At 57.8% G+C, this 15,161-nt stretch overlaps 1 protein-coding gene across 4 annotated transcripts in view; it reads left to right on the top strand.

The window, feature by feature from the left end:
• The window catches only part of KIF21B (kinesin family member 21B), a 43,977-nt gene extending 32,688 nt beyond the window's left edge, over positions 1-11,289 (top strand). For 2 of the 4 annotated variants that reach the window (XM_030000632.2, XM_030000631.2), the window contains 7 exons: positions 931-1,067; positions 1,372-1,552; positions 2,437-2,601; positions 3,145-3,262; positions 4,004-4,174; positions 4,670-4,869; positions 6,160-11,289. In XM_030000632.2, the coding sequence (XP_029856492.1) occupies positions 931-1,067; positions 1,372-1,552; positions 2,437-2,601; positions 3,145-3,262; positions 4,004-4,174; positions 4,670-4,869; positions 6,160-6,214 (1,027 nt within the window). In that variant the 3' untranslated portion in view covers positions 6,215-11,289. Of the gene's footprint in view, positions 1-930; positions 1,068-1,371; positions 1,553-2,436; positions 2,602-3,144; positions 3,263-4,003; positions 4,175-4,669; positions 4,870-5,314; positions 5,525-6,159 lie in introns of those variants that run through there. The other 2 variants (XM_030000630.2, XM_030000629.2) reach the window with 2 other exon arrangements.
• The last annotated feature ends 3,872 nt before the right edge of the window (positions 11,290-15,161 follow it).

The following is a 15,161-nucleotide window of genomic DNA, read 5'->3' as shown; positions in this document are numbered from 1 at the left end:
AGATCACATGCATGTGATTTCCAAACCCAGATTAATGAGCTTGTGTTTGTCCTCCTGACTAATGAAAACCTTACGTGACCTCAGGCCTGCCCTTCTCCAGCCCTGTGCCTCAGTTTCCCTGCTTATAAGAAAAGACTAGCACAACCCAGGGCCCCATGGCCGCAGGGAGGCCATGCTTTGGGACACTAGCCAGGAAGAGCCGTTGGTGGCCATGCACACTGGGGTGCTGGTTCTCAACACCCCGAGCACTGCTAAAGTGGAGGGGATTGGCAGATGCTGTGTCCAGAGGGGCAGGCAGCAGGTGTCCCTTGGAGGAAGGTTTGGCAGGGATAGGTCCTCTCCTGCCCAGAGCCAGCGGTGGGTGCAGGGCTTCCATAGCAATTGCGACAGGGACGCTGGGTGCAAATGCCAGTGCTGTCCTTTGTCACCCTTGTGGTCTTATGTAAAGGAGCAGGGCCCTGTCTCCAAATGTCACCAGCCACAGGCTAACAGCCTCCAAAAAAACAGGGTGCTGGATTTTGGTACCCTGAAACATTTATCCCAGCAGAGCTTCAGGATGGAGAAGGTGCAGTTTGTCTCAAAGTGACCTGAGGACCAATGAGCTGGGTCTCCTGGCTCCTTGGGTCTGTGCTGGCCAGGCATGAGAGTTTCAGAGGGAAAGCAGCGGCCACTGGGCAGCCCCTGTTTCCCGGTCTGTATTGCTGGGGCAGAGGCAGTAGGCAGGGGCTGCTCCTGGGGAGATTCCTGGGGTTTCCACAAAGACCTTTGCTCAGACATGCCAGGCTCAGATGGAGGGGCCCATCGCGCTGCCAGGTGGTGGAAGATGCTTGGGGTGAAGGCAGCTCTTGCTTTTCCATGCCCCTGGGACTGTGTAGCATGGTGCCTTTCCACACACACCCCACCATGCTTGTTCTTTCTTTCCCATGCAAGGGGCATCATTAACCCGGTGGGTGGCACCAAGAATGCCCGGACAGCCCCGCTGCAGTGCGTCTCCATGGCAGAAGGACATACCAAGCCTGTGCTCTGCCTGGATGCCACCGATGAGCTGCTTTTCACTGGGTCCAAAGGTGCGTGATGGACAGAGAGGACGTGGGGGTTGCTGGCCTGCAGATGCTATGGGATCAGGTTGGCATGGGGGAATACATGAAGTGCTGGACACCATGGGGATGGTTCCCCCTGGGCCTCTTTCCTGTCCTCAGCATTGAGCCTTGCCCTGCACTGCCTCAGTGCTGGTGCTGGCTGGCTCCTTTCCTCTGGCCCTGTGTGTGGGGGAAGGCAATGCTCAGAAGGGGTATTGCCCCCAAGCCACCATGCCTTTGGAGGGAGAGGCCCCCCAGCCTGACACTCTTGGGCATGTTTTTCCTTTCACAGACCGGAGCTGCAAAATGTGGAACCTGGTGACGGGCCAAGAAATTGCTTCCCTCAAGGGTCACCCAAACAATGTGGTTTCCATCAAGTACTGCAGCCACACGGGGCTGGTGTTCACTGTGTCCACATCGTACATCAAAGTGTGGGACATCCGGGACTCGGCCCGGTGCATCCGCACCCTCACGTATGTGGCAGGCAGGAGCAGCTATGGGGGACTCTGGGCACCTCTGGCTTTGCAGAAGCCAGTCCCGGACCTACTGGGGCTGAGGACAGGACCAAGTACTAGCTGCTTTAGTGCCAGTTTGCAGTGCTGTGTCCTTAGGGAACAGGGAGGTTGGGAGAGAGCTTGGGGTGAGGGGACCAGTGGGGACCTGCTGCAGTGAAAGCTCAGGGTAAAGAACTTTGAAGACATTTGCAGCTACTTCTGGGGGTGGCCAAGAGAGCCAGCAGCTCCGTAGCAGAGGCACGGCCCCTAACAGCATCGTGGCTGAGTAAATCACAGGCCCTCCAGTGCCTCAGGCCTTTATGAGGAGTTTGAGGACCTGAGGGAGCATGGGACAGTTTGTAGCTGTGGTCTGCCGGTCTGGAGCAGGGCTCAAATGTTAGGAGAGTATGGCAGGCCAGGGTTACCAGCAATCTCCAGCATAGAGCTCCTTTCTGCATCCAGCCTCAGCTCATCTACCTTGGCCTGAAGGTGCTTCTCCCTTGGTGCAGAGGCCAAATACCTCTGCCTCCCTGTGCTGACTGCCAGCACTAGCCAGCTCTTCCTGCAGGAAGCAAAAAGGAATGGGAGAAGAGCAGCCCCCAAAATGGAAACTGGGGCAGGATGCTCCATGTCATGCACACACCTGACATCCTTAGCTCCCTCTGCAAGCAGGGCACTGGCATAGGGGACAGAGATCTTGTTGATCCCATTGTGGCCAGAGAGACAGTGATACCTCTACAGCCTTTCCCCAGTGTGGCACCCACCTGTGCCAGCCTGGACCACAGCCCCATGTGGTTCCTCAGTGGGGTCTTGGTGGCTCTGATCTCCGCTGATCCTTCCCCATTGACATCTCTCTCCCTTAGATCTTCTGGACAGGTGATCTCTGGGGACGCGTGTGCTGGGACCACCACCCGCACTGTCACCAGCGTGCAGGGGGAGCACCAGATCAACCAGATTGCTCTCAACCCCACTGGCACTATGCTCTATGCTGCCACTGGTAACTCTGTCCGCATCTGGGAGCTGAGCAGGTGAGCGGGTAGTGCTGGAGTGGGCAGGACAGTTTACGGATGCCGAGTGGATGCTGTCTGCTCAAAGGAGCCTGAGATGACTCCCCCCCAGGGAAAGTGAAAGCCTTTTTAGCAATGGAAGTTGCCTGGAATAAGGACTTTCAGGACCCTTTCCTATGGGACCCAAGGGGTGATGAGCAGCAGTGAAGCTACTTGGGGTGGGAGGTTTGTCCGTGAGCTGGGCAGAGCTTAGAAGAAGGAGAAAGGTGGGATGAGCAGCAGTACTCCCCTGGTTTTGCCCTTGCCCCCCTCCCTGCCAGGTGGGCACTGGGCTGGTGACCCCTTGCTGCAGCCTAGGCTCTGTAGCCAGATGTTGGCATGCCCGAGGCTGCCTTCCTCCCCCAGGATAACTAGGAAGGGGGGGGTGTCCCTGTTCACAATCCCCCAAAGAGAACAACCCCCACTGGGGTGCTCCAGGGCTGTGGGGGTCTCTGCCTGGGAGAGCCCCTTGAAGGAGCTCCAGCATCCAGGAAGGAGCTGCCTGACCCATGTTATTGAACTCAGGTTGCAGCCCATTGGGAAGCTGAGTGGCCACATCGGGCCTGTGATGTGTCTCACGGTAAACCAGACGGCGAGCAACCACGACCTGGTGGTCACAGGCTCCAAAGATCACTACGTCAAGGTACTGTCTGCCTTGGAGAGCAGAGCCCTGCGTCCCACAGGGAAGCCCAGATGTTGGCAACCCCTAAGGTCTCTTCTCTCCTCCTGAAATCTGAGCCCAGATTCTGGTTTCACCTCTGCATGTGAGGTTTTTGCATATCTCCTTACCCCAAATATTGCCTTTTGCTTGGTCCACAATACAAATGCACCTTTGGAGAGGGATTTGCATTTTTCTCATCCCTTGGGTTCTGTGGCTGGTACTTGCATGTTACGGCTGACCCAGATTAGCAGCTCACCCTGTTCTGCTTGATTCTCCTCCCCAATGCAGATGTTTTGCGTCTGCTCATTCACAGCTCCAACACAGCAAGAGTTTGCACCTTCCTTTTAGGTTTTAGCAGGTTGAATTGGAGCTGGCACCAGGGGAGTGAAGAGGGATGGTGAGATGATGAGGGAGGCAGGATCCCACTCTTCTGACAGCTGCAAGCTGTTAGCTTGGCTTGTGGAGGTGTGTGAAAGTTCACCATGAGTAAAATGCAGCAGAATGGGGGCTGTCTCTAGTGGCAAACGTCCCCTGATGGTGGCAGGCCCCCTGGAGAGACCTCAGCCCCTAAAAACCTCCACTGGCTAATGCCCACTCCCCTTTCCAGCATCACTCTGGGTGCCCTGAGCCTAGAAAACAGAGGGTGATGTCCAAGCTTTCTAAGAGAGAATCAACTCTGTTTCCAGTGTCATCTGGGGTCTCTCATCCACTGTTTTTCCCCAGGTGTTTGAGATTGCTGAGGGCATGGTGGGCAATATTGGCCCCACTCACAACTTTGAGCCCCCTCACTACGATGGCATCGAGTGCCTGGCCATCCAGGGAGACATCCTTTTCAGCGGCTCCAGGGACAACGGCATAAAGAAGTGGGATCTGGAGCAGCAGGAACTTATCCAGGTCTGGAGGGGAGCATACAGCACAGGTCCTCGGGTAACATGGGGCAGAGGAGCGTTGCTGCTGGGGATCTGGGGGGACCTTTGTTCAGGGACCTGGTGCCACTGTCCTGCACTGAGCTAACCAGGGAGGGCAATGCCATTCCTGAGAATCTGGTAGTGCATGTGTGAGGTGGCTCTGTACCCCCATAAGTTTGTGGTGTAGGGCACTCATAATTGCCAGCTCTCCCTGGCACACAGGCTGCAGCATCAATTGCAGTGCTGGGTATCATGTTAGTCTCTGAAGACAGGATTGTTGTCTCCTGCCCAGGGGACAAACCAAAGCCTGACTTCTGAATCCATCCCCTTGGCCTCCTAACTTTGCATCACTAGCCCCACAATCCAGATCAGGCCAGGGGTGACAGTGAGGATCTGAGCCTCCCAGGTTGGATGCATGAGGCTGCTGGTGGTGCTGCAGATGAGGCTGGTCACTATCTCTGCTCTGTGCCCATAACTACAGCAAATCCCCAATGCCCACAAAGACTGGGTCTGTGCCCTTGCCTTCATCCCTGGCCGCCCCATGGTGCTGAGTGCCTGCCGAGGAGGCATGATCAAAGTCTGGAATGTGGACACCTTCACCCCGGTTGGGGAGATCAAAGGGCATGACAGCCCCATCAATGCCATCTGCACCAACTCAAAGCACATCTTCACTGCCTCCAGGTGAGCCCCAGGCTTCTGCTCCCCAGAGCCCCTGGGAGGTGGGACATCCGTGGGTTGAACTGTCATCCCCGGGCCTGGGTGGGTTTGTGCAGAGTGGACAGGGAGCAGGGAGGGAGGGAAGGAAGGGGGGAGTCTGGCAGCTTTCTAGTCCTTCCACTTCTTCATCTCATCTTGCCCACCTTAGCCTGCCCCATGACATGGCCTGCCCACTGCAGTGCCAAGAGCTATTCCCCCGGCCGTCCCCTGCCCGCGCTCCGGTGACACCCTGGGTTATCCCCCACGCAGGGACCCCTCTCTCCTGGGGCTGGGCATCCTCTGCTGCTCTCGGGGAGCTCTTTGGCAGCAAGACTCTGATATCCTCTTTTCGACCATGTCCCTTTTCTCCCTTCCTTTTTCTCTGTCTCTCTCTGTCTCTCCTCCTCCCCACCTCCCATCTGTGCCACAGTGACTGCCGGGTAAAGTTATGGAATTACGTGCCTGGGCTCACCCCTTGCCTTCCACGACGCGTCCTTGCCATAAAGGGCCGTGCTACTAGTCTGCCTTGACCCTCCTGCTCTTTCCGACTCTCTCGCTCATGCACTCTCCTTCTGTCTTTCCTTTCCTTTTCTCTTTCTCTCCATCTCTTTCTCCGTCTGTCTTTCTCTCTGTTGCTTGCTTTTGCTCCTCTCTCTCTTTTTCTTTCTCTCTGGTCTGAGCTGCTTCTTCACGGTATGAAACTATTTTGCGTTTTTCCCCACTTGATAAATCTTTGCTAGAAGTGACTTGCCCCTTTGTCCCCGCCATAACCCTGCATTGTTTTGGTTTGCTTTTTTTTTTCCTTGCCAAGTGCCCACATCTACTGTGGCAGCTCTGTGGAAGCTGTGGCCTGCCCACACCCTTGCATGGATGGTGGGGTGGGAGCCAGCAGCCACCCCTGAAGCAGCCCATGCCCTGGGGAGAACAAGCACAGCAGCTCTCCGTGGTGTCACTGCTTTGACCTAGTTAGAGCTCATTCAAGGGGTTCAGGAGTCCTGTTGTTGGGGTCAGCCCTGGAGTTCACCATTTCCCTTTGTCCCCAACTGCTGCCAGTGGGGTGAGCTGGAGGCTGAGCCCCATTGGGCCTGCCTGCTCCCCAAAATGGATTGGGCAACCTCCTGCCAAGAGAAAAGGGCCTGGAAGTCTTGTGGGCTGCATGCTGCCATGGGCTGGGGGTGGGGAGCATTTCTGCTCGCAGTGCCTCTCTGCAGCATGTCTGCAGGGCTCCTGTGGGAACCCCTGGGTCACACCATCCCTCTCACCTTTGTTTCTCAGCGACTTGACAGTGAAGCTGTGGAGCGGGAGGAGGTTACCCGCGGGGTCAAACTAAGAACTGCAAAAAGGCTGGAAGACATGACAGGAGGGTGAAGGTCACAGTACCTCTCCCTCGCTATCAAGACCCGGTCACCTACAGGAGCCCATGGATAGGGATTTCTTTGTGCCTGACGCAATGGGGTGGACGATGTCCCATATGGTACTTTGAGCACTGCCAGCCCCTGTGAGGAGGCAGCTCTGTGGGTCACCGTCAGCTCCACCTTCCCTCCTACTGAGGTTTCTTGATGGTTTTCCATTGACCAGGAAGTGTTTCGTCTGTCTTCTCACTCACCCTGCTGTAATGCCTGCTGGGACTTCCAGGGGTCAGAGCTCCTTGACTCCTTCTCAAAGACACCCAATTCCCTGCTGCCACCATGATCTGCTGCTTCTGTCCCTGTTGGCTCCGGGGCTGGTTCCTGTAGGAGTCTTTCTCCACTCCATGGCCACGAGGACATTTGGTGTCTGCTGGCCAGGACCACAGCATAGAGGGGCTGTTTCTTTGAAGATGTTACTCATGGGACAGCCTCTCTGCTGTTGGGGGTCTGCAGAAGGATTTCCAGGTAGTCCCATCGTTTCCCATCTTCCATCTACCTGTCCCCAGCGGTTGGAGCTGTGCACCTCTGAGCTCCTTTGCCCTGTCCCAGATCTGGAGACATGGCAAGCCTGGGAAGATCTTCATAAGAACAACCCGCTGCAGTTCCCTTCGATGTTCTCCAAACGCCAGTCATAAACTCAACTGACCCATGGCTCTCGGGCTCTTCCCCATGTGCCCACCCTGCTCTGCAGTGGGGAAGGGAAGGGCTGGTTAGCCCTGCTCTTGACACCTTGGCCCTCAGCAGGGCTTTTGTGGTGGGTTCCTGCAGCATGTTAACCCCCTTGAGATGGAGAAACAAAGCAAGAATGGAGGTTACAGGGCAAAGAAGCCAAGGCTGGATTTGTCACCCCCACCCCTGTGGGCCCATCTTGTTCTGCCATCACTGGGAGCTGGAGGCTGTAAATCCTTCCCCCAGGCTCTGCTCTCAGCCCTCTACCTGGGAGGGGGGCTAGCTCAGGTTTGGCCTGTCGGCCCCCGTGGATCCGGGAGCCAGAGAGGGCCCAGCAAGGCATGGAGCAGCTGGAGGACAGGCCAGGTTGGAGTCAGCTGTGCCAGAAGCAGGGTGAGGAAGGGGTTGCACACGCTGGTCTTGCACAAGTCCCCTGATTCACCCAATGCTTGAAGGACAATCCTGCAGTGGATGATCTTGCACAGTCCAATCTCCATGAAAGGCTGGGAGCTCTATCCAGGAGTGTTTCCCCAGGCACTCAGCTTCTCCAGGCTCCCTCCTCCCTCTCTCCTGTTCAAGGGGCTGGCAAGGCCCTGGTCTCACACTGGAGCTTTTCTCCATCTCTCCTGTGGCCTGCTGGACCATCCCCTGCTCCATCGTGCCCTGGACCGGGCAGGGCTTCTCGCAGGATGGCCAAGGAGACCCTAGGATTGGTGCTCTTGCCTCACATGCTCTTAGTTCCCTTCTGTCACAGAAGCAGCAGCGTTTGAACTCAAATTTAAGGATTTCTCCACATGATCCTACCAGCACTGAACTGGGATCTCAGCGGTCAGGGGCTCCAGGACCTGCCCCATAAAGCACAGACTGTTTTCCCTCTGCTTTCTCCAACCATGGTGACTCATGGACCAGCCCCAGATCATTTGCCACCAGCCCTTGTTAAAACCATTCTGGGTGGAGCATGGTAATTCCTCCACATCCTGAAAGACAGGAGCATCTCTGTTGATTTGATGGAGGGGTTTGCCTTTTGGCGGGGGGGAAAACCCATTCTACTGCCTTGCCTTGGTGGAGGGCATGATGGCGTGCGTGGGTGTGACCCTGCCCAGGACTGTGTCCAGTCCTTTGTGATTGTGGCTGAGCCCTGCACAGGCCTGGACTGGTGGCTGCATTGAGGCAAGGAGCCCTCCTGCTGCAGCTGGTGGAGAAGTGGTGCCAGTGCTGGCAGCTCTGGGCTCTGCACCCTGCGGGACTGGAGGGGGCAAAAAAAAAAAGCATGGGGGCACCCTGATGCACAGATGTGGGGGGCTGGAGGAGGTGTGGCCCTCCAAGCCTGTCTTGGAGAGGGTTTCCCTGCTCATTCCTCAGCCAGTTTAGCCTTTGCTTGGCTGGGGGTGTGTGTGTGTGTGGGGGGGGTGTTTGTAGCCAGATGCACTGTGTGCATCGGTGTCTGCACAAGATCTGCCAGTGCCCAACAGGAAACCTCTCGCTGCTCCCTCCTGAAGTCAGTGAAGGGACCTGCTCTTGTGGGGCTTGGGGTCAGACTACCTTGTCTTTCACCACCAGTTTCTTCCTGTGTGTAGGCTGCAAGTGCCTGCTTCATTTCCCAGGGCTGAGTGGCCAATCCTGGATGATGCTGAGCATCCACCTCACTGCTACGTCCAGCAGCATGTTGAGGGGGCTTCAAGGTTTTTGCAGCCTGCAGGTGGAGTGAGCTGGGTACTGCGGCACAGCAGCAAGTGTCTGGAAAGGGGGGGGGGTCTTTGAAGTAAGCAGTGACTGTGATCCCATAGCATTGTGTGTGTGTGTACGTCTTAGTATCTGTGTGGGTTGGTATTTACCACGCAGGAAAGAGTTTCTTGGGTGTTGATCTGGTTTAGCTACCTCATGGTGCAAGCTGGGTGCTGTCGTCATTGGGTTTCGTTTTTGGGGATAGGGTGGGGAGTTTGTGTTTTTAGTCTTTTCTTCTCTTAATTATTGTTATTGTTATGGTTTTGACACTTGAATTCATCCTGGGGACACGTGGCCTCACCCCCACCTTGCTGCATGTCTGAGCCGCCCCTTGTGTTCCCCTTCCTGCCGTCTCCTGCGCAGCATAGCAGGACCAGCATCCTGCTCTCCCCTGTGTTCCCAGCTCCCACCTTTGCAGTGGGATCCCCCAACTGAGTCACAACACTGAGATTTTGCTCCTGTTGCTGGTGGGGTGCTTGGACTGAGGCTTGGTGTTGTTGCTGTCAGTTATTGGGTTGATTTGCAGTCTGGAAGTGGTCCCTCTTGTCCCTTTGAAGGGTGGAAAGGGACCTCTGAGAGGCTCAGCTCAGCCTGTATTCCTGCCTCTGGTCTCACAGATACTCTCTGTGGATGCAATGAAGCCCTTATTGTCTGGGAAATGTCCATGCAAAGCAGACTGCTGGAATGGGCTAGTCCTAGTCACAATTTTCCAGAGCCTGCTGTAATCTGGTGGCAGCCTCGAGCAGCGTGAACTAGTGCTGTAAAAGCCTTTGTCCAGGGTGGAGGCGGTGTGTGAGAGAAGCTGATTCTTGTGTGTGATGTTTGATTTTTTCATCCCCAAAATATAGTTGAATCTAGATCCTGTCCCAGGCACTGAACATAAACCAGGGTAGCCCTGGAGCCCCCAGATTACCCCCTACTTGGGGCTGGGGAGCCAACACAGGGTCGTATTCCACTCCCCTGGCACAATGGGGTTTGGGAAGGGGCTCACAGCTCTGAGTCACACTGTTGGGTTGGGAGGGGCAGGTTCCCCCAAACACTAAAGCACAAGGTCCTAACATGCAGGTGGTCTAGCAAGGGTGGCCCCTTGGATTCTGGTCCTTCAGAGCTCAGACTGGGGCCATGGGCTTGGACAACCAAGGTGGAGGTGGGTTGAGGGATGTCAGTGAGGGCTGTTTGCCTGCCGGAGGAAGCAGGTGAGGTGTTTAATCCTTTTGCACTGTGCTGGGGTGCTCCCCTGGGGCTCAGGACTTGCACTGCTGCATAGCTTAAGTCCCTTCTTGTGGTGTCTGAGCCCCTCAGCCCCTCTATTGCAGGGACATTTTGGAGCTGCCTTCACACCATGCACCTCGTTTTGCTTCACCCTTGGGTGCCTTGGTTTGCACCAAGGGTGTGATGATACCTGCAGTCCAGGGAAGTCCTTCCCTTCCTCAAATCTCTGGGTGATGCTTTTGTCCCAGGCCCTGACTCTTGCTCTGTGGGTCTCCTCCCTCCAGCACACAGGAGCCAGCTCCAGCCTCTGCTGAGGGTGTAGTCCTGGCCCAGAGCTGAGCTTTGCACACTCAAATGATGGAGATGACTCAGGAGCCCAAAAGCACTGTGAGCCCACCCAGAGAGCCTAGGCACTGCGCCTTCCCTGGCACCTATGCTCTTATGGCACAAATGCCAGGCTGGTAGTGCATCTCTCAGTCTGGCCAGCTGTGAGGGGCTGGAGCACCAGGGTCCTGTCCCCCCAGGTACATTGGTCCTCCCCAGCACCTCTGAGCACAGCTGCTTTGGGGTCACAGATACTGCCTCCTGCCTTGGTGCTGCAGAACCAGTGCCTGCTCCCCAGGATGCTCTCCTAGTGTCCCTATCCCAGTCATTCCCCTGTCCCATGCTGGATGGGGTCCAGGTACGATCCCTGCAGAGCACAGGGCTCCCACTTGCTTTTCAGCAACCTCACTGGGGCTTTGCTCTGTACTGCAGGCTGCATGCCCTTTCTGAGCCCCCTTCACCCTCCTGGGGAGGGAAGGGGACCCCTGGTGCCTCCATGTACTGCACGGTGCTCCAGCTGTAAGTGGGAGGGAGCCCAGCAGAGCCCTGACCCCCAGACCCTGGCCTGGCCTGGCCTGGCCTCCTGGGCCTCACCCCCAGAAAAGCACAGCCCTGCACCATTCTCCTGCCCCCAGGGGCTTGTCCCCTCATCCATAACAGCTCTGCCCCTGGTACCTGCCAGCTGTTCTGCACCCCCATGTCCTGGGACCACCCGCTACCCTCCGGTCCAGCCCTGCGACAGGGCTTCGGCAGCTGCAGCGTTGTAGCGCCTGCTTTGTCACCCCTTCCCGCTGCACAAGTATGGCAAATAGCAGGTGCCTTTTCTTGCTTGGAGCTGTTTTCTAGAGGCCAACTCTTGTGAAGGCTTTTTTTTCTCTGCTGGGTCATGCAGCCCAGCCCAGCAGTCTGGGTTTGTCAAAGGACAAGGTGTGTACATATATTTTATACCCTGATGTGTTCCTGTAAATAGTGTAAGTTATTTTGGTCTCATGATGTACATGTTTTTTCAATGGCTGTGTTTGTTCCTTGCCTCTTTGTCTTCACAAATAAAACATACTGAGATGAAGTGAGGGAGCAGAGATGGCTTTGAAGAGGGGAAGAGCACAGCCAGGAACTACCCATCCCATCCTGAAGCACCTGGCACAGGGGCTGGGGGAAAGGCTGGGTGACCTGATGCTGCTACAGCCCTTCTGGCCCTACCGTGTGTTGTGAGAAGTGACCTGCAGCCTTACAGGCACTGAGTCCTCCAGCAGACAGGGCAGATATTTTGCACTGGGGGAAGCTTAAGGGGCTGAGGTGGAGGAAGCACAGACTCGGCCGGGCTGGCTCTGCCCCTCTCCTGGCGAGGAGGAGGAGGAGAGGAGGAAGGGGCCCAAGCGGGCAGTCCTAAGCCAGAGTGGCAGCCACCCCCCGCAGAAGTCAGAGCATCCCCAATCCTGCAGCATGGCATCACCCCCCGGGGGTCCCCCAGCTTGCGGGGCCCAGGGACTGCGGAAAGGTGCTGTGGGGCAGGGGCTGGGTGCCTCCTGCCCGCTGTGGTTGCCCACACCCCTGCCCGGTCGCCCGCCCCTCGGGGCAGGCGGCTCTCCTGGGGCCGGGGTCCTGGGGGACATGGGCTTTCTGGGGACACTGGGCGCCCGCCCATCCCATGCTGGGGAGCGGCCCGGCTGGCCGAGGGGAGCGGTGGCCTTGGGGACAGCCGGCAGGTGGCAGCCCCGGCTGCGGGACCGCCGTGCCCGGGGCTCGGCAGAGCGGCTGGAGCTGGGGGGCAGCAGGGTCCCCTCCCGGGCTGCCCAGGTGGGGATGCTGGGGTGGGGGATGCAGGTGGGGCGGAGGTGACCCCGGTGCCAGCGTGTGGTGCCCGCTGAGCGCCCAGAGGTGACCGATGCTGGCACCAGCCTGTGCCCCCCCAAGACATTGGGGAGCCAACCTGCCCCAGCCCCAGGTGCTGTGGGGCGGGGAGGGCGGGCAGCGAGCTGTACCCCCAACTCCGCGGGGCTGTGCCTCAGCCTCAGCAACCTCCACTTTCTCTTTCCCAGCCAGCCAGTACTGGTTAAACTGGTCGGACGGAGCAGCTGAGCGGAGAGCCGCCAGCCACGGGCTGTGCCCGCACCGACCGCCCCGGATGCGGTTCCTCCTGGCACACAGCCCGCTCCCCGCGTGGGGCACCCCACACCCTGCTGCCACCACAGGGTGAGAGCTGGGGCTCCCCGGCCCTGGGCTCAAAACACACCTTGCCTGAGACCGGTGCCAGTCCGGCCCTAACAGTGTCTCTGGAGAGCTGGCAGTGCCCAGAGCCATATCAGTCTCCAGCACTGTGTCCTGCGTCACCCTCAGCCTGTGTCATGGCTTATCTCAGTGTGAGCCTCCGTACCCACAGCCACACCGCGGTGCTGCCAGGGCAAACAGGATCTGTGGGGCAACAAACGTGGGGGTATCATGGGCCAAATTACTCCTGGCAGGGCAGGTGACATCAGTAGCATCCCCCTCCCACCTGGTGTCCCAGCCACTCACTGCACCACAGACACCTTTTCTTGCTGGCCCTTGTGTCACCAACTCAATCCAAACTCATGATCACCCCTTCCTTGCTCCAGCAAAATGCCATGCCTGGGCTGGCAGCACCCTGTGCCATGCTCCCCACGTGCCTGAGAAGGTGGACCAGCAGCAAGGGGACAGCAGGGACACATCCCTGGGAGCCACCAGTTCTGGCGGTGAGATTGTGGCAGCCCTCTGCCACCCATCCTCAGGCTCAAGGAGGAGTTGCTCTGAGCTCATCAGTGCTGCGGCTGCTCCTTGGCAGTGGAGGGTCCCATGGGCACCATCCAGCAGCTTGCTGCTGCCCTGTGGCTTTGGGGAGGGCATGAGGACCCCCCAGGAGAGGCTTATGCTCTCCCATGCTCCTGGCACAGTGTCTTAGCATCTTCAGGGAGTGTCCCCACTGTGATCTTCTCCCCATTATAGGGCCTGGGTTGTGGTACATTTGTTGGGCAGATGGGCAGGAAGGCCGTTTCTCCAGGTCAGTAAAGCCAGAAGGTGACTGCAGGGTGTTGGGGAGGATTGCTCAGGTCCACTGGCCTCCTGGCTCCCAAACACAAGGGGAAGGAAGGGGGCAGACTGAGCCCCAGGAGGACCCAGAGGGCTCCCAGCATATCAGGTGCACCTAAGGTGCTGGGGGGGGGTGTCACCCACTGAGGGCACCTCTCCCATCGGTGGCGTAGGCTGGGTGCACGGACTGACCATGGTACTTCCTCAGAGTCTGCCATGGGTCTGCAGAGAAGGGAGACATGGGAAAGGGGATGCTCAATGTGGTCTATGCCAGAGAGCCCCATCAGGCATCTGATGAAATCCCCCAGGGTGGGAGAGCCATGGGTGGTCTGGACAGGGCTTGGGCAGGAGACTCCTAAATGCTACATGCCCTCCCCATCATCCCTTGGCCTGTGGCCCAGGGCACAGCTCAGAGCTGTCATGTCCCACTCTGCTCCAGAGACACCTGCATTTCAGCAGTGGGTGGAAAAAGCTTCCCCAGGGGCAGGTTTCTAACCACGAGCACTGGAAGCCCAGCTGGGCACAGTGGAGCCCTGGGCTCAGATCCCAGCTGAACACAGGCTTAAGGCTCTGTGTCTGTCCAGCACTGGTGTTTTCCCCGGTGGTCTTGGCTTGCCCCATGGCAGCAATGGCAGGGGCTGCTCCTGTGTGCTATGGGATGCTGTGCCCAGGAAACAAAAGGGCCCAGCAGCACCCAGCACTCGTGACTCTGCTGTGGAGGAATGAAGCTGGGGCAGGTGATCAGCTAGCGTGACCCAGTGCCTCCTGGCTGGCATGCTGGCCCTGCCTGCCCCAGGGCTACAGCATGGCATGGCAGGCCATGGTGACGTGACAAGGGGGATGGGGCACACAGTCACCCTGCCCTTGCTGGCCCACGGGCCAAGGTAGGGCATCCACATTTGCGACAGTTTGTCATCACCTTGTCACAAGAGATGGTTTGCTCCCAGGCACCAGTTTGAAGACACAAGGACCTAGAGGTGGCTGTGTGATGCCAGGGTCTGCCCTCCTCACACAGTGCCCTGGGTTTGTGCCAGGCATGGATGAGTCTGGCTCAGCAAAGTACCAGCACCGGGCAAATGGGTGCCAAGTTGTTGGCTTGGACTGGCCTGGGGCTCCTCTGCCAGCACAGGGCTAAATCCAGGATGAACACATCCAGACAGGGTCCCAAATACCCCTGCCCAAGAGCCAGAGGGGAAAGAGCCACCAGAAGGTAGTTCCCCAAATGCATCCCACAATCCCGCCTTGCCCCTTGGCACCTGTCCCTAGTGAGTGTGTGTGTGTGTGTGTGTGTGTGTGTGTGCCTGTGCCAGGCACTTGTGAAATGGCAGGGAATGGGCCATCACAGCTCTTCAGCCTATCCCAGACCTCCCCCAGGCAAGAATCAACCCATCCTAACAGAGAGAGCAGCAATACTTGGCACCTGCCTTGTCTCTGCTCCATTCCCACACAGATCACCCATCCCCACCTGAGTCCCACTTCAGCATCTGCCCAGCTTGGTCACTGGGTCCTTCCTCCTGCTTTGGGAGAAGCTGTGCCTGTGCCAGACTGGGGAGTGACCAAGCCTGTGCTCCAAACGTGGCCAAGGTACCCATGCAAGCACCCACTCGATACGAGGGCTGGGCTGCCCTCCTGAGCAGGGGGATGTCATAAGGCTGAGTGGGTGCCCAGGGCAGCGTTCCCAGCCCCTTTGCCGCAGGGAGAGCACCAGGGAGAGATGCGCAGCCCTCAGGGCCTGCTCCAGCCCTGCTGGGTGTGTTTGCTTGCCAGCGGGAGCTGAGTGAACCTGCTGCTGCGAGCAAACAAACACAAGCCAGGCAAACAGCAACGAAGAAAACACCCCGCGAAGCTGGTGTGGGTGAAACTCTGGGCACCGGCAGGGCAAGGGCTCTGACA

Source organism: Aquila chrysaetos, chromosome 24 (genome assembly GCF_900496995.4).
Source record: "Aquila chrysaetos chrysaetos chromosome 24, bAquChr1.4, whole genome shotgun sequence".
NCBI lineage: Eukaryota > Metazoa > Chordata > Aves > Accipitriformes > Accipitridae > Aquila > Aquila chrysaetos.
The sequence above is the reverse complement of the archived record's forward strand: the minus strand, read 5'-3'. Positions and strand labels throughout refer to the sequence as shown.